The sequence below is a fragment of the Panthera onca genome, chromosome D2 (assembly GCF_046562875.1).
Source record: "Panthera onca isolate mPanOnc1 chromosome D2, mPanOnc1 haplotype 2, whole genome shotgun sequence".
NCBI classification, from domain to species: Eukaryota; Metazoa; Chordata; class Mammalia; order Carnivora; family Felidae; genus Panthera; species Panthera onca.
In genome coordinates, this window is record NC_138349.1 from 35,309,783 (window position 1) to 35,330,958 (window position 21,176).

General features: G+C 40.0%; 1 protein-coding gene across 9 annotated transcripts in view; it reads left to right on the top strand.

Moving 5' to 3' along the window:
• Nucleotides 1-21,176, top strand: part of CPEB3 (cytoplasmic polyadenylation element binding protein 3) — a 189,843-nt gene that overhangs the window by 28,003 nt on the left and 140,664 nt on the right. For 6 of the 9 annotated variants that reach the window (XM_060642033.3, XM_060642029.3, XM_060642026.3 and 3 more), the window contains one exon: nt 6,157-7,175. In XM_060642033.3, coding sequence (XP_060498016.1) covers nt 6,168-7,175 — 1,008 coding nt within the window. In that variant the 5' untranslated portion in view covers nt 6,157-6,167. Of the gene's footprint in view, nt 1-3,272; nt 3,400-5,812; nt 5,927-6,156; nt 7,176-21,176 lie in introns of those variants that run through there. The other 3 variants (XM_060642027.3, XM_060642030.3, XM_060642032.3) reach the window with 2 other exon arrangements.

Sequence of the window (21,176 nt, forward strand, 5' to 3'; positions counted from 1 at the left end):
GGCTCTGTGCTGACAGCTCAGAGCCTGGAGCCTGCTTCAGATTCTGTGTCTCCCTCTCTCTCTGCCCCTCCCCTGCTCGCACTCTGTCTCTCTCAAAAATAAATAAAAAATTTAAAATATTAAAAAAAAACTGGCCTAGGGTAGGGGCGCCTGGGTGACTCCATTGGTTAAGCGTCCTACTTTGGCTCAGGTCATCATTACACGGTTCATGGGTTCGAGCCCTGGGTTGAGCTCAGTGCTGACAGCTCAGAGCCTGGAGCCTGTTTCATATTCTGTCTCTCTCTCTCTCTCTCTCTCTATCTGCCCCTCACCAACTGGCACTCTGTCTCTAAACATTAAAATAATTTAAAAAGAAAAGAAAATGGCCTAGACCCTGAGAAACTCAGTATTTAAAGTCAGTTAGCAAAGAAGATTGAGAGCTAGTGAGAGAGAGCACCCATATGCTAGAGGGCACATAACCCTACATGTGAGAAAACCAAGGACGGCATGAAGGAAGCAAAGGGAAGATATATCCAGCAATTATGGTCAGTTATGTCAGTGTTACTGCAAGATCAAGCAAGATAAAGACTGACAAAACATCCACTGGATTTAGCTCTGAGTACTATTGAGAACTTAATGAAGCAGTTTCTGTGGAGAGGTGAGGTGTGTGTCTTTATTAGACTGTAAACTTTTAGATGGGAACAAAGTTTCCTGTTCAATTAGAGCTGAATGAATGTTATTTCATGATGATAATCAAATGATCTGCATACTCCTCATGATGAAAAAGTAATTGCTGTTCTAAATGGAGAATAATTTAATGCTTACTCAAATCTTGGTTGTTTTAGATAAGCAAAAACTATATTTCATCCATCCATCCATCCATCCATCCGTTCATTTATTTATTCATCCATTCATTCTGCAAACATCTTTGGAGCAACCACCGATTACCCAGGACTCACATGTACTACATTGAGTACAGATGTGAGTAGTGTAGGAATGGAAGAAAGCTTAGAAAGATGTATTTGATCCATGTATATCTCAATGAGTTAACTCTGCAATCTCTATTTTGACAGCCTTCCATGACCATTCAAAGCGATAGATGGTTAAGCACTGTGATCTGAAGACAAAATTTTAGACAGTGCTTTCTTTCTGATTAAATAAAACATAGGATTTCAGTAGGGAAGCTCTTTTTTCTTGTTGGGGCTCCTTCTATAATTTATTATTTGTTTGGTATTTATTTACACCTTGGCATTTTTGTTTGAGTCATTTTCTTTTTAGATTTGAATGCTTATTTTAGGAAAGGAAGAGCAGGAATTACTTCATTTTCAAATATAATACAATTACATTAAGTGTGGGCAGTGCTAATTACTGATTGCCATTTATCGAGGGTCAGGGGCCAAAGTTTATTTTTCTTTATTGTGTGAATTATTATTAGACCTTCACTTGTGGTCAGGTGGATTAATAAATGCCCATGTAAACCACTTTCAAGCACACCTGAATAACTTAAGAATTTCTACCAATAGGGGCGTCTGAGTGGCTCAGTTGGTTAAGCATCCAACTTCGGCTCAGGTCATAATCTCATGGTTTGTGGGTTTGAGTCCACCATCGGGCTCTGCTCTGGCAGTGTGGAGCCTGCTTGGAATTCTCTTTCTCTCTCTCTCTCTCTCTCTCTCTCTCCCCCTCTCCCTCTCCCTCTCTCCCCCTCCCCCACTTGCACTCTCTCTAAATAAATAAACTTGAAAAAATAATTACTACCTATAAAATCTTGACATTAATAATTTTAAAGTCTATTTTTTTTTTAAATAAGTCTTCATAATGATTTTATGAGGGAACTTTCTTTTACTTAATTGAAGTACTTGAAAACATAGAAGTTTGGTATGGGAAGGGAAGTCTTCAGGAATAAGATTAACCTTGAGTGATCCTGACAGACTCTGAAATGCAAATGATAAATACAGCATGTTGGCAGAAGTAAGGCTTTCTTTAGGAGAGTAGAGGAATAGAAAAAATGGGGAATATAAAATAAGTTCACGGTAGGAATAAGAAGTCCATTTAGTTCTTTTAAAAAGAGCTTTTCACAGGTTGATTCACAATAATTTTTTTCCTCTTAAATTGTTTTGTTTTTTTCCTTAGAAATAACTAGAAACAAAGACCACTAATGCTACAAATTAGTAGTCTCTGGTAATACTATAATTCTAATTGGTGAAGAAAGGAAATAGAGAATTAAGACAGTTTGAAATGATGCTTAATATTTTTAGTTCCAAGTTCAATCAGTATAGTCATCAACTGACATTTACTCTGAACCCCTTGGGTGAATGGCATTGAACCAAATCCCAAAGAAATAATATCTTCTGCCTACGTGAGCAAACTGGTAGTTGAACTATTGCTCTCAGAAGCTATGGATAATAAAAACTGATGTTAATATGCTGTGAGATTCCAGCCTTGGAGTCATAAGGCTAAGATAGAAAAAGTATACCCCCCCCAAAAAAAAATTTTGATTTGAAAAATAGAAACTGTATTTACTTTTTGTTTTGAATAAAGAAGTCACTGCCCTATGCAATGAAACACTAAATTTCAAATTATTTTTTAAAATTTCACCAAATATTGTCTTAGCTTAAAAGAGTTGAATTTTATTTGATTGATCATTGTATGAATAATGCAAAGTAAACTTTCATTTTGACAAGTAAAATAATGAGGTGAGTTGATTCAGAGCATGTCAAGTAGAATTGTAAGTGATTTATGCCTTCATCGAAAACTCAAATACAAAGAAATCTTGGTGGATGTCAAAAATTTGTGACTGAAACCTATTTTTACCTGATCTCCATGGTTAATATCATATTTATAAAGGTATTTTTCATTCTGTAATATTACAATATTTCTTTTTAAGGATGGTCAGATTTTAAGCATTTATCTTTTCCTAGTAGTTTCCCCTCCCCTTGCCCTCTCCATCCCAATCTCTTTTCTTCGGATAGGGTTCCTATTGCTGGCTACCCAGTCATCACTATGCTAATACCATTTAAGGTAGCTCTGATGGGTTCATTTATTTTGAGTCCTTCAATTCAGTTTCTCTTTTAACCTGGCTTCCTAAATCAAGTTGACAAACCAATTTATTTTTCTCCCTTTTCATTTCAACAATTTGTGATTCAGATTGGTAGGAAAATATAACGTAATCCGAGCACAATCTCTTCCCCTTGGAATCAGTATTTTCGAGGCTTCCTCCTTTCCTTGGCGGAACGTGCTTAAATCAGGCAGAGTACCTAGTGAAGGACTTCAGCCCCCACAGTTCCTTGTGCGCGCATGCCCTCTCCTCTTACAGTTGTCAAAGTGCTTTTGCCAGAGCGGTCACATAATCAACCTGAAAGAAGAAAATAAATACTGTACACTTTTTAATTTTATCGATCCTTAAAAACTGGACACTCAAAGGTAACTGCTACTAAGAATTTGTTACTTGAGATTGGGTGATTGCATGTGAAGGAAGATCTATTGTGTGTGTGGTGGGGGGAGGGGAAGGAGGTGTCTATTTCTCGGACTTTGCTGTAAATAAGAAAAAAGAAAAAAAGAAACACACCCAAACAAACTATACGAGCAGTTGCTGAGAGACACTGTATGTTAACTTTGTAAATGTTATCTTAATCTATTGCTTTCCTTTTGTTTAAAAGCGTCTTATTTATTAAAGATGGGTCTTGACCTTGACAGAATGAATTTATGCAGAAAGTGAAATTTATATCTTTAAGGAGTGTTGTGATGAGAAATGGGTATTCCTGGTATGTGGTATGATAAAAAAAATTTAATTCAATAAATATATTAATTGTATATTATAAAATATTCTGAGTCCAGCTTACTTTTTTAGCTTTTTTGCTATATAGTACAGCATTAATTTTTCTATCAAGAGCATGTAGTTTAAACTGAAGGCATTACAGAAAGCATCAATACAAGCATCGGATAAGCTGAATATTAAAATTATAATCAAATGCATATTTCAGCCATGATGATATGGCTATTGTAAAGACGATTCTAGCCCACTGGAAGCAACTCAGACCCCAGATTATAATGGTTTACTGCAGCACTGCTTAAACCAAGTCTGAAAATGTCTTTCTATGTCCATTTTCTTTGGCAGCGGTAGAACTTTGTGCTGTTGTGAATCCAAGCTTTGCTTGCCTCTTTGTGTGGTATTTTACAATACAGATCAAAGCCATTGTTTTAGACCAAGGGACCTGAGAAACATAAAATCAATCTTATGTAGGTTTTATTGGTAGTAGCTGACAATTTGTGAGGTATATTGGGCTGGGTTTTTATGGGGGGGGTTGAAGGGGAGGAAAGAGTAGAGAGTAAGGTGGCTATGAAGCATTTCGTTCAGCCCACTATTTTTTGACTGTGTATGAAACTTTAAAATGAATGAGTAACCATTTTAAAGATAGTTTTTTAATAAAATAGAACTTTTAATTCCATTTCTTGATCTGAATATTTTGCTTAATGGCTAACAGTGGTGGCATCTCCATTTTCCAATACATTTATTTTATAACATTTATCATGAGGATGTCCAAAGGCAGAGCTTCTGTGTATATCTGAATGTCCTTTCACAAGTATTCTGAGAAAGATGCTTCCCAAGTATCTGAGTTAATTAAGTAACTGCATTATATATATATTAATAACTTTGTTGCAATTATACTGAATCATCATCTAAAAATAATTGTATGTTTGGTCATTTGCTTCTTTAACATCTCAAAATATTTGTTTTCAGAGTCTCAGCACTTAATATTCATATATTTAAAACACTTAATATGTTCTAAAGGACAGACTAACTCAGTGATAACTATGTGTATGGAAATCTCCTGATTTTGAGTGATTACTATTTTCATCCTTGAATGGGAAAACAGGCTGTATGGCAGAGGTGAATATAGCCCTTCTATGAGAGATGGAAAATACCATACACTCCTTATATGGCTAAATGAAGCAGTGATGGCAATGCACTATAATTACAACGTATGAGAATTTGGGACTTTGTACTATGCTATTTTTAACGCTTTTGCTAGCATAATTCAGGGTCTTCAAACCATAATCTTTCATTGCTAATACCAGTGATAAGAGAATGGATTCTAAATTTGCCAGTCTTGTGACCAAGGCAGCATCAGGAGGATTCAAAAATGAAAATCTGGCAACCTCATAAGTATCTTGACTTTCTACTTAAATCTCAGGGGGATTTTTTTTTTTAAAGCTCCGCCCCTACCCCATCTCACTGTCAGTCTGTCTCTCTCTATCTCTCTCTCTCTGACCTCAAACCCAACCAGAACATTTCTCCACTCTGCACAGAAATTCTCAGGCTCCTGTTGAGACCTGAACCACTGAGAAGCCAAGAAATTTCTTGTGTGACAGAATTGGAGACAAGAAGATTGGAGAATAAGCAGAAAAACTCCAATCCTTGGAGTAACACGAAGCAAACACGAACGTTTCAGATTTTTTTTTTTTTTTTTTTACCTCTTTTAAAACGGTGGTTTTTTATGTCTCCTAACAAAATGGAGTAGCTGCAGCTACTGGGAGGCCAGAGAATGATTGTGCAGCTGAATCCTCCTCCTAACAAATGCCAAGGATTTCCTCCCTCGCGGTTCGCTGCTGCTAAATCAAACAATTATCAACGCAAGAAGGCAGTTTGCTAATCAAGAGGGATAAGACGGCTGTTTCTTTAAAGTGCGGAGCAGGGAAGGGGGAAGAAAGGGTCGTGTGCGGTGTCTTTTTAACCTTGCTGAAGGACGCAGCAGTATTTATTGACGTATGCAAATAACTGGGGGAGGGTGGTGCTTGGGAAAAAACAGGAACCAGAATCAGTTTCTCATTGCAGGGTGAACGCTCTGAGTTCCGGTGAAGGGAAAAGAGACGTGGCGAAATTGCTGTCTTTCTGTCTTATAAGCACATCTCTCACTAATACAGAAAAGGAACCAAGACATCAGAAAGGGTGAAGACGCTCTCACAGTATTTTTAGAGACCTTGCACGAGCCCCCCCCCCCCCTCCCGCCCCCATTCCCAGCCCGACCTGTTCTTCTAAATGGGAGATTATGGATTTGCATTGCAATTGGCTAGTAGCGGTGGCACTGGATTTTCGCAAGTAAAACACCCGCCCGCTTTAGCGAGGGGCATTAACGATCACATTAACAATAACGCGTCTCTCTTTTTTTCCCGTTTCAGCTGCGCAAACCATGCAGGATGATTTACTGATGGACAAAAGCAAAACCCAGCCCCAGCCCCAGCAGCAGCGGCAGCAGCAGCAGCAGCAGCAGCAGCCCCAGCCCGAACCCAGCGCAGCCGAAGCCCCGTCCACGCCCCTCTCCTCAGAGACCCCCAAGCCGGAGGACAGTAGCGCAGTGCCGGCCCTCAGTCCCGCCGCGGCCCCGCCGGCCCCCAACGGTCCTGACAAGATGCAGATGGAATCGCCGCTCCTGCCGGGCTTGAGTTTCCACCAGCCCCCTCAGCAGCCGCCGCCGCCGCAGGAGCCCGCGGCGCCGGGCGCGTCGCTGTCGCCGTCCTTCGGCAGCACCTGGTCCACGGGCACCACGAACGCGGTGGAGGACAGCTTCTTCCAGGGGATCACCCCAGTCAACGGGACCATGCTCTTCCAGAACTTCCCGCACCACGTCAACCCAGTCTTCGGAGGCACTTTCTCTCCGCAGATCGGCCTGGCGCAGACCCAGCACCACCAGCAGCCGCCGCCGCCGGCGCCGCAGCCCGCGCAACCCGCGCAGCCCCCGCAGGCACAACCCCCGCAGCAGCGCCGCTCGCCCGCCAGCCCCAGCCAGGCGCCCTACACGCAGAGAAGTGCTGCCGCGGCGTACGGCCACCAGCCCATCATGACCAGCAAGCCGTCCTCGTCCTCGGCTGCAGTAGCCGCCGCAGCCGCAGCCGCCGCTTCGTCCGCCTCGTCCAGCTGGAACACGCACCAGAGTGTGAACGCCGCCTGGAGCGCGCCATCCAACCCGTGGGGCGGCCTGCCCGCTGGCCGGGACCCTCGCCGGGCGGTCGGCGTGGGCGTGGGCGTGGGTGTCGGGGTGCCCTCACCGCTCAACCCCATCTCGCCGCTCAAAAAGCCCTTCTCCAGCAATGTGATCGCGCCGCCCAAGTTCCCCCGCGCGGCCCCGCTCACCTCCAAGTCCTGGATGGAGGATAACGCTTTCCGGACGGATAATGGTAACAATCTGTTGCCATTTCAGGTAATGCTCCATTGCACCTGCACACACCTTCTACCTCGCTTCTTTGCCCCTTCTTCCCTGCCATTTAATCGTCCACTGATTTTTGTTCTTTAAAAAAAGGCATCGATGTCCAGCTCCCTTCTCCCCTTCCAAAGCCTCCATTTCACCGGGGCTGCTCTAGTTCCGGGGACAAGGGTGGGGGAACATTGTGACTGCTTGAGGAATCCTATTTAAGCGCCCTGATAAGATAGAAAAGGGCCTTTTTCTTTTGGTTTATTTTTTTCCTTCACCATGCGTGTGCCTCTTATTTTGACCTTATTTTACAAGTAAAGGTGCAAGGTGCTGGCATGGTCCCAGGATGAGTAGACTGAGATTCCTGTCATTTTAAGTAGCTACACATTTCAGGTTATGCAACCTGGGTTCAGAGTGCCGCCTGAAAGCCATCCACTCCTAAACTACCCTGGGCCTACTCTTAAAGAGGTTAACAGCCCTTGAGTGGTGCTATTTCAGACAGTTGCATATGCTCAATTAAACTAATGTGAACACATGTGTTTATGTCTCGCTAAGGTGCTGGCATCATTAATAGCAATCAGCATATTGCCCCTGCCGGGAAAATTATGAGTGTGAGATTCCAATAAACTCGCGAACTCCTCCAGGGACCCAGTTGGGAGAATGGAAATTCTAGGGGTAACTCTTCCGATGTTACCTAGAAGAAAGACTTAGACATTGTTTTTCTAGAGCAAAGAGACAATAGGACGCGACCTTCAGAGCCATATTGCAATGGAGTCTATTTGCTAGCTAGCACTGAAATATTTAAAGCTGCAGTGTCCTTCAGTTGGGTTATTTAAGAAGACAATGCAGATCAATTACACCATTTGAAACTGGGCAGAGTGAAAGTCTTGCAACTTTAATGAAAAATGAGCCTTGTGTCTTGGTGTTAAATACCAGTGAAAAACCCAGGAAATGCCCCAGACAAAAAGGTTGAATGGAGTGTCCTTATTCTGTTCTTGTTTTCTAATCCAGCCCACGACCACATCAGTTAGTTGGCAGTGTCCTGAACATCTTGAGTTGGAAAAGGGGTGGTGAGGGTGAGTGTTCACTGGGAGCTTTTGTTCTCAGGCAAACATTTATCCTTCATTTACAAATTGATTTGGCTATAAGCTTCTAGGCTCAGTTAAAGAAAAGAAGAAAGGAAGGAGAGAGGAGGGGTTTGGACAAGACCCAATTTGGGTGGTCAAGGAAATGAAACAAATGCTTTGAGCATTGCTGAAAAATGGCAGAACCGACATTTGACAGAGGTAGAAAGCATCAGGTGCAATTGGAGCCTTCATTTTGTTCTTTACGTTTCAGATGTGATGTTTGGGGTGGCTCCCATCCATGAAGGAGGAGATAGGGTTATTGAGAAGCACATGATTCTCTAGGCCAGAGCAAGGATTTTTAACCTTGACAGTTCAAGGGGATTCATGAAAGTTGTGTGTATGAGAGTTTTTCATGAGAAAGGATCTTGACAAATTTTCACCGAGGTCCTTTAGGCATGGAGGATTTTGATATTAAGGTGTATTTCTTTCCATTGTTCTAAAGTTTGTTTTAATAAAATGAAGAGACACTGCGAGATGGGATTAGTTTGGTAAAGAAAAGGAGGAATCTGCTTTCTGGAATTTCTCTATGTGCTTATTTTTGCGGTGAGGGGATAGAACAGGGAGGCCGCATTTGGTAGGAGAGCCCTTTTTCTAACAGTTCCTCTGTCACTCCCTATCCAAGTCCAGTCTTAGAAGTTAACCTGAAATATGATAGGAACGTTTAGGGGTGAGAGCTGATGGTGTAGACATCATTTATCTTTTTCTAAGAGTTGAATATGAATACAACTAGCTTTTGATAATTGTCTCTGGAAATGAGGACTGGGGAGAGATTAAATCCATAAAATTTCCCTCAAACTCATGACACTACTCATGACAAGTAGTGTATGGATTGCCAGTCATTTACAGGCTATGCTAATGAGAGCCAGACAGACTGGTTTGACTTTGGTTTGTCTTTTCATCCGTAGTGGTGCTGTTGAGTAGGCAACGACGGCCAAAAGATTTGACTTTATGTCTCACTTCTTTGTCTTACTTAAAATGGAGCTTCAGTATTTTGAAGCAATAGTAGAACCAAATTAGGAGTAACCTGGTTGTTCTTTGGTTTTGGGTTGGAATATTACAAGACTTGAGTTAAGTATATCACATATGTTTAAAAAAACTAAAAACACCTTGAGTTTTGTGTTTAGAATTTTATATGTCTGTGCATTTATTTAAACATTTTTCTGTGAAAGGGAGAAAATATCATTTAAAAAAATTTTTTTTTCAGTGTTTATTTTTGAGAGACAGAGAGTGAGTAGGGAAGGGGCAGAGAGAGAGAGGGAGACACATAATTTAAAGCAGGCTCCGGGCTCTGAGCTGTCAGCACAGAACCTGATGGGGCTCGAACCCATGAACCGTGAGATCATGACCTGGGCCGAAGTCGAATGCCCAGCCGACTGAGCCACCCAGGCACCCCAAGGGAGAAAATATCTTAAGTAGTCCTAGAGACTTTATTTTACAGACTCTCAGCTAAAAGGGGCTTGCAACAGTGATCTATTGTAATGTATCTTAATATGTATTTTTGAAATCCATATCCCCTCAGTGCTGCTTCACCCTCTTTTGCCAACCAACACAATAGATTTTTTTTTTTTTTTTTTCCCGGAGCTTTCTTCTGTGGTTTATATTATAAAAGCAATAACTGTATTTGAATGTGGTTTTCCGAACTAGATGTTCCTTACCCCCTTCCCTCAATTCTAACAAAGTCGATTGGTTTCCCTGAGTTGGGGTGGCTTCTTCCTTTGGGTTTACTTGTATCTAAAAGCCATTTCATTTCTGTAAATAAGGAAACTGAGGTCCTGAGCGGTATCGTGACATAGCTCTAGTCTAAAGGTTTGGCTAATTTTGTTGATGTGTCTCCTTAACTTCCCTGTAGCATTAGTGCTGTCAGGTAGAATTAATTTTAAGTCAGGTTCGCTTTGGGCTCCATTTAAAGGGACTTAGTTATGGAACTATCTAGTGAGGCTCTCTGTCTGGCTGATGCCTCTTGGCATCATGTACTTTCCGCTTACTGGCTCAGGAACAGTGAGGCACTCCACTGGGGGAATTCTAAATATGCATCATTCTGTATTTATATGAGACAGAGAAGCTTGGGACTGTAAAAGGACTAAAGCAGAGATGTTTTCTATGTGTAGTGAATGTGGATTTTTGTCCAGAGAAGTTTAGAAGGGACTTTTAAGAATACCTATTCTACCATTCTGTTTATTTTCCAGAGGAGGAAATTGAAATCCCAATATGTGAAATTCCTTGCCCAAGTTTGGGTGGGTAGTTTGTATCAGAAGTAGGCTTTGGAGGCAGATTGCCTAGGTTTCAAAATCTTAACCCTGCCAGTCACTTGCCTTGTAATCTTGAGCAAATTATGCAGACATTTTGACCCTCAATACCTTTATCTATAAAATGGGAATAATAATTCCTTGCTTCATATGAGTTCAAAAGAGCAACTGCATTAGCACAGTGCTTGGCTCATAGTAAAGTATCACATAAATGTTGGGCTACAGTTACTGTTATTGTAACGGTGACCAGGAGTTCTGCATGATCTTTTCATAGTATGGATTACTGATTTCTCATACAGAGCAATCTGAATAACTGTAAACTTCTATTCAACATCATTTGATCTTTTTTTCTGTCTGAAGGTACCCTCTGGTTACTGTAACAATATGGTGACTCACCATTTACTTACAGGCCAGGCCCTGTGCTAAACAGTTTAGGTATAGTTTCTCATTAGAACTCCTTTGAGGTTCAGGACTGTTATAATCCTCATTATACTTGACAGAGAAATTGAAAGTTAGTACATTTACTTCATTTGCTCACAGTCACACAGCCAGTAACTCTCAGAGGTGGGATTTGAACCCAGGCAGTGTGCCTCCAGAGCCAGTCTCCACTCTTAATATCTTGGGTATGATAGCTCCAGGACATCAGTTAACAGCGCAGTGTAGAGGCAGGAGACTGGGCTGAATCTGTACTTGACCTTATGATATACCCTAGAAATAGTGCTTTTAAAAAATTTGTATTGATGGAAATGGAGGAAGAAAAATATGGTGTCATATATTTACTACCACTTTTTTGCAACAGTAGTCAGTATTTCCCTCTATTATTTATTTACTTAATTTATGTATTTTTGAATATTGTATTTTTTGGGGGAAAATTTCAAATCATATTTTGTTTTCTTTCTGCATCTCTGTTTTTATTCCTCTCCTCTTCCCTCCAAATTGAAAGACTTTTTATTTTTTGATGTAAGTCTAACTGAATATAGTGTTAATTTTGCTAGTGGGTTATCTATAACAGAGGAAAAATTCCTTATGTGAATTAATGGGAATATAGATTATTTTTAAAAATAAGTATGCTTATTTATAATTTTTAGGAAACATTAATATTTTTCAAGTCAATGCTCCTTTTTATTTCACAAGCCATCTTTTTAGGAAGTAATATAAATTGTCTAGTTTATGCTTGCTTTTGACTAAGGTTAGTATGACCTAGATTTAAAACTGGAGACTCTTCGGTTGATGGTTTCTTAAATACTGCTTTAATGCAAAACCACTTAAGGTCCACCCAACCCCACAAACTGTTTCAGAGCCTATTATGGCATGGTTACTGTGAATGCCAACAAAGCTACATTATCTATATTCTATTTAAAAGACAGGTTGGTTAGGAAATATTAGAAGGTTTTCTATGCTACTGAAAACATTAATCTGATAATATAAACAGTATACTTCAAAATTGCTTTTCAGTGTTGAAAAGTAGTTAGCTTTAAACTTTTTATGACCTTGCAGTGAGTTGATACAAAAGTATGCCTTCAGAAATGTAATGTTTTTAGATACTCTATAAGATACAATTTTCTGCTTAAATAGCTTTCTCCATTGGTTGGCCTATTTTGCTTTTTTCAAGGGCTATATAAGGTGTAATCCTTGTCCATTTGGAACTTGTCATTGCTCAGGTGGGTTTTGTAGTGTTTAGATCTGCAAGTGTCAGAAGATTATGGCTTTGTTTTTTACAATATGAAAAGTTTGATTAAGTCTTGTGGATTTTATTGAGGAGAGAAATGGAGAGGAGCATAGAGTAGTGGACAACCCATGAAGCTTGGAATGAGAAAGACACTGGTTGAAGCCACAGCTCTGTCATTGGTGATTGGGTCACATCATTTAGCCAATGATTCTTTTTACCAGTCAGCAAAAATGGAGAGAGAGCACCCATCTTCTGGGTTTGCTTTCAGAGAATGTGTACAAAGTTTTCAGAAAATTAGGTACTGGTATGGCTCTTAGATGTCTGCCTAACTACCTCTAATTATAGTCAGTTAGAGTTTAATAGAGGAAATATTGTTGATAATCAGAAGTCCAGAGTTAAACAGTAGTTGATGGCATCTGGAAATGGAGAAGGGCTGGAAAAATGTGTCTGGCAGGGATGGAAGAGCAGTGAAAGGCTCTTTGTATATTATGGTGACTGCCTGACCTAGAAAGGCAGTAACTACCTGTTTTTTGTACCTACCTGCTTTTTGTAACTACCTGCTTCTGCTTATGGCTGACTCACCAATGCAAGCATAAGATTTTTTCTTGCTCTGTGAACATTTTAATTGGGGTTGGGAGAAATGCCTACACTTGTAATTTCCCAACTGCCAGCAATGTTGATTTTGGTAGTTTTGGAGCAATAAAGGCTCCAATTTGAAGCTTCTTATTACCGCTTTCCCGAAGACCTTGCCTGGCTCTCTGTAGGAGTCCATGTGATTGTCAGAGATAGAATTCAGTATACAGCCCCAAGTTTGGATCTTGGGAGTTGGGGAATATAACCAGCACTGCAAAGGGGCTTTCCTGGAGAGATCATCATGCTTGCTGTAGTAGCCAGCCTAACAAGGGATTTCCTACAGCTGGTCTGTATTCCTTGTAAATGGCTTGTTCTGTGGGGGTTCTGTTATGTTTTGGTTCTATTACATTTAGTTTTCATATCCTTTAGTGTTCTTTACAGATGCTGAGCATGGAAATTTCTTAATATGAAACCATTTTACTTTTGCATTTTGACTTAATGTGAAATAGAAAGGTACTACTGAATGAAAATAATACAATAAATTAGTATCTTGGAATTCAGCCTACTTTTCTTTCCCCAGAAGCTTTAGTATATAATTCTCAGAAATAATAAATACATAATATGAATCCTTATTGGGATACTTCAGAGGAGAAAAACAGAAATGGGCACCAAACAGCCTTTATATCATTTTTAGGTGATCATAGAATTAATACACATGGAGGGAAGGAAACATTGTGTACTGATTTTGTATGCATAAAACTGTTGTACAGCCAAATATCTTCATTTGTTAGGCATTCAAACTTATTTCAAAGTCAAGATCAAGTACAAGAGGAAAAAAAAAATTCCCTTTCTTTAGTAACTCAGTGCAACTAATTAAATGGTCAGTGCCATCAAAGGACCAGTGTCTGGAAGTTCACAAGCACCTGACAGTAGCTACTCATTAAATGAATGAATAAATATTTGTTGTTATTATTTTCTAATTTTTAAAAAATGTTTATTTTTGAGAGAGAGACAGAGTGTGAGCAGGGGGGAGGAGCAAAGAGAGAGGGAGACACAGAATCAGAAGCAGGTTCCAGGCTCTGAGCTGTCAGCACAGAACCTGACGCAGGACTTGAACCCACAAATCTTGAGATCATGACCTGAGCTGAAGTTGGACACTTAACCGACTGAGCCACCCAGGTGCCCCTGTTACTATTACTTTTAATGTTTATTTTTGAGAGAGAGAGAGAGAGAGAGAGAGAGAGAGAGAGACAGAGTGCGAGCACGGGAGGGGCAGAGAGAGACAGAGACAGAATCTGAAGCAGACTCCAAGCTCTGAGCTGTCAGCACAGAACCCAACATGGGGCTCGAACTCACAAGCCATAAGATCATACCTAAGCTGAAGTCAGACTCTTAAACGACGGAGCCACCCAGGCCCCCCAAATGAATGAATAAACATTTAAACACGAGGTGCTATAGTTTTTTTTTCCTACAATATAGTATACTTAACATTTTTGAGACAGATTTGCCCTTATACCATTTCTCTACAAGGTGGTAGGATATGTCCATAGGGTATGGAAATAGGTTAATGTATATAATGTCACAAAGGACATCTTCAATTTGTAAAAATAGAAAGTATCATTTGTGTTCCCAGGTTTAAGGACATCCGATAGTTTCTGGGATATGACTCTCTTTGTAGGTTTGGTATGTCAAAAAGCAAGCAGAGTTCTTGTTTTGACATAAAAGGTTTTGGGAGCCAATGCATGGGAACACTAGCTTGCATCTTACAAGTTAAATTTTTCTTTACCTCCTCACTGTTAATCAACTCATTCTGCTAGAGTTAATTTATCCTGTCATGGTCATCTGTTTTGTTCCTTCTCAAATTGTTATTAATACTACAACTGACCAGAATGAGGGTCAGAATAATTTTGACAATAGCACTTAGACATATTAAGAAGAGAATTCTTTGGTCTAAGAGGTTGACACAGTAGGTTGCAGCAGACCCATTCAGTCATTCATTCATTTGAGGAATGTGAGATTGGAAAGCAGAGAGGTAAAGGGCCAAAGACTATCTTTTTTTTTTTTTTTAATTTTTTAAACGTTTATTTATTTTTGAGAGAGAGAGAGAGAGATGGGGGAGGGGCAAAGAGAGAGGGAGACACAGAATCTGAAGCAGGCTGCAGGCTCTGAGCTGTCAGCACAGAGCCTGACGCGGGGCTCAAACGCATGAACTGTGAGACTGTGACCTGAGCCGAAGTCAGATGCTTAACCCACTAAGCCACCCAGGCGCCCCAAAAGACCGTCTATCTTAAATACATGGTAGGGTTTGGTAACTGATTAGGGCTTAAAATACTTCAGAGGAAACATTTTCATGATCTGACAGTTTAACCCCCTACTCAAAGTCCAGGAGACCTAGTTCTTAGGTTTCAGATACACAGCAATTAAAAAGAACAAGAAGTAAATGTGCCCAGCACCTCTCTTTTGCAATCTGCTGTGGAAAATTTCCTTTCCTCTTTTGGACTAGAGAAATATAACTGAGATATGCAGTGGATTAAAAATAGTGAAGACCAGTAATGTTTATGAGATTGGGGGAAAGGCTGAGATACAGTTTTTGGATATGAATCTGTTTTTATGTGTTTGCATTTGGTTTTGTGGGTAGACTAGTCACCTCTTGGCTACATTGTTATTGAAAGCAATTGTGATCAGTAGAATCCTGAGTTCAGATAAGTAGTTAAGAAGGATAGCATAGGTCATATTTTTGTTAACTACAAATCTATTACAGAACTCTTAGATCAAAGGGATGAGATTTATCTTGTTGAGTTTCTTTTGGGGTCTTCACTCAGTCATAATCCATGTACTCCAGCTTTTTGGTATTGTATTATATATATTATATATACACATGTATATATTATATACATGTTTGGGTTTTTTTTGAGAGAGAGAGAAAGAGAGAGCTTGCACATGTGTACAGGAAGGGGTAGAGAGAGAGGGAGAAAGAGAATAATCTTAAACTGGCTCCATGCCCAGCTCTGAGCATGAGTTCATGACCTGAACTGAAATTAGGAGTTAGATGCTTAACCTGCTGAGCCACCCAGGTGCCCCTTGGGTGTTGTATTGTTTTTGATGTCTCCTCTCCAAGTGGATACAGTTTAAAAATACAGGGGACCCTGAATGCCAAGTACTGGCCTCACCCTTTTCATGGAAATTATCTTATTTAATCCTTTACTTAATCCTTACACATTTTTGTGAATTAGAAATTATCATCCCACTTGAAACTCAGAGAAGATTACCTGACTAGTAAGGTGATGGAGCAGGAGTGGAAACTTAGGTCTTTTGACTCCATCCATGTCCAGTTCTTCCATTCTATCCCTGCTTGCCTCTTATCTTGTCACTTACCATCTTTCAATATGCCTTTGATGTTGCACTCTTTCCCCAGATCTTCCCTGATACTCCTCATCCCACGTTGCCTTTATAACACTTGTCACTCTCCAAAATGAGCTGGTTTATTTTGTTTTGTCTCTCCATACTAGAGTGTATCCTCCCACAAGGGCAAGGACCTTTCCACCGCAGTGTCCACAGGGGTTGTGACAGCCTGGGATATTTTAGGCACATGGCAAATATTTGTTGAATGTGTTAATGATTTACATTTCGAAATGATTGATTAGGCATTTATTGGTCATTTGCATGTAGCTGCATGTAGCTAGCAATGTAAAAGTAATTTTACTTTATAAACATTAAACTAGCCTCTATCAGAGATAAGGCACTAGGGATTAAAGCTGAACCAAATCCTGTCAGACAGCTCCCGGACAAACATGAATTAAAATATAGAAGGTAGGGATGCCTGTGTGGCTTAGTTGATTGAGTGTCTTACTCTTGATTTTGGCTCAGGTCATGATTCCGAGGTTGTGAGATTGAGCCCTCCATCAGGCTCTGTGCTGAGTGTGGAGCCTGCTTAAGATTCTCTCACTCTAGCCCTCTGCCCACCCACCCTGCTCGCTCACTCTCTCTTTCTCTAAAATGAAATGTGTGAGTGTATGTGTGTGTGTGTGTGTGTGTGTGTGTGTGTGTATATACACAATATACATATATATGCACATGTATATATATATATACACATACAGGTATATATATATACACATATGTTTATGCATGGATGAGTTTATAACTGTGTGATATACACAACAAAGAGAGTCTATACTTGAATCAGAGGAGGGAATGATTAAACCTTTGTGTCTGTGTGTGTTTGTGTGTTGAGAAGACTCCAGGAAAGTCTTCACAGTTTAAAATATTTTCAGTTTTTCTGATTTTGAAAGTAATCCATGTTCACCATTAAAACTGAGGGAAAAAAATTGCTCATAATCCTATTATGATAAGTAATAGATAAGTACTCCTGTTTTAGTGTATTTCTGCCAGTTATCTCTTTTATGTGTATGTAAAATGTATTTATGTGGTTGAGATGATTCTGTGTTAACAATTTATAGCTGTATTTTTTAGCTTTTCATATCATTAAATTTATAAACATTTTTTATTACTGCATAATATTCTAACACAGCAACACAGCAATCCATTAAAATTTAACAAGTCACTTTTTAAAAATGTTTATTTATTTTGAAAGAGAGAGAGTGTGCATGTGCACACATGTGAGCAAGGGAGGGGCAGAGAGAGAGGGAGAGAGAGAGAAACCCAAGCAGGCTCTGTGCTGTCAGCGCAGAGCCCAACTTGGGGCTCAGTCTCACAAATGTAAGATCAAGACCTGAGCCAAAATCTATAGTTGGACGTTTAACCAGCTGAGGCACCCAGGCACCCCAGTAAATCATTTTTATATTTGGAGGATTTAGGTTGTTTTCAGTTTTTAACTATTAAACATAATGCCGTTATGAACATTTGGGGGCATTTTAAAGCTTTATTTAGAGCTGAATGGTCAGGGTTCCATAGGCACACCTAGGGGATAGGTTAGGGGTTGCAGCAAAGAAGATTTGCTTTAAGCAGAGGGAACAGCAGGTATACAGGAAAGAACAACACAGTATGCTGTGAGAGCAGATGGTGCAGAGCAGGGCAGGGATGAGGCGAGTGAGAAACGAGGTTAGAGAAGCAGGTAGGGGCCAGATCACAAGGACATTCCAGCATTCATTACCTTCAACTTTGTCCGGTAGGGGGACATTCAAGGATTTTTAAGCTGAGAAAGATAGCCATTTTAAGGCTGTTAGGTTGGTGAGTGAAGTTATCACATTTTTGTTTCAGAAAGATTATTCTGAGCTATAGATTGTCAGGGACCAAACACAGGGTAGCCAGTTAAAATGTAAGGATCTAAAGTGATTGAGAGGAAAAGACAGACTTGAGAAATAAAATTAGGAGGCCAACTGGAAGCACTGGTGATTGCTTGGATATGAGGAAGAGAGAAGGAGGAGTTTAGAATGACTCCCAGGTTTTAGTTCAGGCAGCTGGAGAAAATGATCTAGAGGTGAAAATGCTCAATAGTGGCAGATTAGAATTTTCATGACTCATAAGCCAGGTGGGTTTAGAGTGGAGGAACTTCAGAAGGGAAAGCTATGTGTTGGGAATATTTGAGCAAGTGATTTGACATCTCTTATCCACCCATGCTTTTGTGTGACTCTCAATGTGTGGGAAGGAAAACCTTATTAAGATAGATTACTTCATGGACTGCTTATTAGAACACTAAATCTGAGAGAAGAAATAACTACCATTCTAAGTCAAGTGCTTTTACTGATTCTAGCCTGATTTTTTGTTGTTGTTGTACCCTGAGAATTAGAGTATATGTTAGCTGATTAGTCATCTTGTTTATGAGTTACAGCCTGGCATTGCAAAGAACTACAAGGAATTGTTAACCAGTCAATCAAAGGGGAGGATCACAGGCAATAAGAGAAATGAAACCTGGAATCTGTTATTTTTATGTTGAATAAACTCTCTTGAGATGTAGTGGATATTATTAGACAGTCTGAAATATAATTAATAAGGTCTTAACAAAGTTGATATTAGACCATTTGGTATTTAGTTGGCTGTACTAATATGGGTGTAAACATGATAAAATGTTTAGAAGCTTAGGATCCATAGAGCCACAAGGAGATGTCCTTTGTGGGAGGGTAGAGGGTGGAGGGGAAAGGAAATGGGGCCAGGGTATAGGAACCACCAGAACTGTAACTTGTTTATTTCTTTGTATTTCTAGGGAGAAAAGTGGGCTGTACCATTCATTAAATTTCCAAAGGGACCCATAACTCAAAAATAGTTAAGAATCATAGATTTAGAGTAAAAGCACTGCTACGTGGCACCCAATAAACCTTTATAAAGTTTGAAGCCTTTGATGTCTCATAAAATTTTTCTCCCTTTTCATATATTCACAGAGAAATTCTGCCTAACTTTAATTTAAGAACTTTCTAAATAAAAGGGTCCCAAATCCTCTTTTATCTAGCTTTCTCTAGAGCATTCAAAATACTTTTCATCATAAAAATAGTTTTTGGGGGGCACCTGGGTGGCTCACTTGGTTGGGCATGGGCATCTGACTCTTGGTTGCAGCTCAGGTCGTGGTCTCAGGGTTGTGAGATGGAGCTCCACATAGGGCTCTGCACTGAGTGTGGAGCCTGCTTAGGATTTTGTCTCTCTTGGGACGCCTGGATGGCTTAGTTGGACGTTAAGCGTCCAACTTCCGCTCAGGTCATGATCTCACGGTTTGTGAGTCTGAGCCCCGCATCGGGCTCTCCACTCTCAGCACAGAGCCTGTTTGGGATCCTCTGTCTATCTTTCTCTCTACTCCTCCCCTGCTCACATCTTCTCTCTCTCTCAAAAAATATTAAAAAAAAAAACAAGAAGATTTTCTTTCTCTCCCTCTGTCCCTTTTCTCCACTTGCTTGTGCTCATGTGCACACACACTCTCTCAAAAAAAAAAAAAAATAATAATTTTTTGGCATTCATTTCATTGGTTTACATGTATTAAATTAAATCACAGAATTACAGTAATACAAACATTAAAAATGGAAACTCTCTCCCTCTCTCTCTGCCCCTCCCTCTCTCTCTCTCTCTCAAAATAAGTAAATAAACTTAAAAAAAAAAAAAAAAAAAAAGGCTTAGGGACAAACCCACCACCTCTAGGTAAGCTTGCAGCTCATCTGATAGGACAGAAATTTCTGGGCTAATCTGTGACAGGTATTGAGTATACTGTGGATATTTTTTATAGGGAAGATGTAACTCATGGGTTAATCTGGAAAATCATTTGGGGCGCCTGGGTGGCGCAGTCGGTTAAGCGTCCGACTTCAGCCAGGTCACGATCTCACGGTCCGTGAGTTCGAGCCCCGCGTCAGGCTCTGGGCTGATGGCTCAGAGCCTGGAGCCTGTTTCCGATTCTGTGTCTCCCTCTCTCTCTGTCCCTCCCCCGTTCATGCTCTGTCTCTCTCTGTCCCAAAAATAAATAAACGTTGAAAAAAAAAAAAAATTAAAAAAAAAAAATCTGGAAAATCATTTAATCAAAGCTTCAACTATAGTAGATGCTTGTGTATTTTAATAAATGGCTAGCAAGTTTTAATTCAAGAGAGGGACGTTGTTTCATTTTGGTATAGGAGGTACAATTTAGAAATACTGGCTTTCAGAAATTGCTTGTATAAAGATGACCTCCTCTCCTCAGAGGAATATTTGCACTCTCCCATTCACTTCTTTGTCATTGCTATGACCTCAGAAGGCCCATTCCTATTACTGTAACTTAATGAAGAAAGTAGAGCTAGGGGAGGGGATAGAAGTTGAGGGCTTGTGTGGTAGAGGGACCATTGGCCTTGGTCTCAGTGATAGACCTGCAGCTCATTGAAGAGAAGTGTATCAGACCTTGAGATTTCACATAGAAATAGGGTGGCTGCTGATAGATAAACTCTACAAAGTTTAGCTTTGTAACCAATTAACTGCTTATAAGCTAGTGTGGAAACCTATCCATCATCTATTTCCTGGTTCCTATTGGTACAGAGCATTTTAACAGAGCATTTTGGAATACAATTTAAGATGTGTGATATCAAGTCCTGGTAAGCGCAATTGACCAAACTTTTGCCAGTTCTCAACTTTTTCCAGCATCGTGTTCTGCATATACCTAAACTAAAAGACCCTGTTCTGTTTGTTTGTTTGGGGGAGGTAATTGCTGTTTTTTGATTGGTACCTTAAGTTAAAGCTTTGCCAGGCTCCTCATTGTCATCGTGCTCATTCAAAGGGTAAAAATTATCTGGAGAAAGAAAAAGACTTTATTACTTAAATCTATGTAATGGCAGTATCAAAATACTGAAACTGGTTAAAAAATAGTTGCTCCTTAAGCTACAAAAACACAATCTAAATACTTTGAACCATTTTACAATGCTGATGAAACATTATTTTGCAATGTTTGTGAGATTAAACTTTGTATTGATTTTAAGCAGAATGAAGACAGATG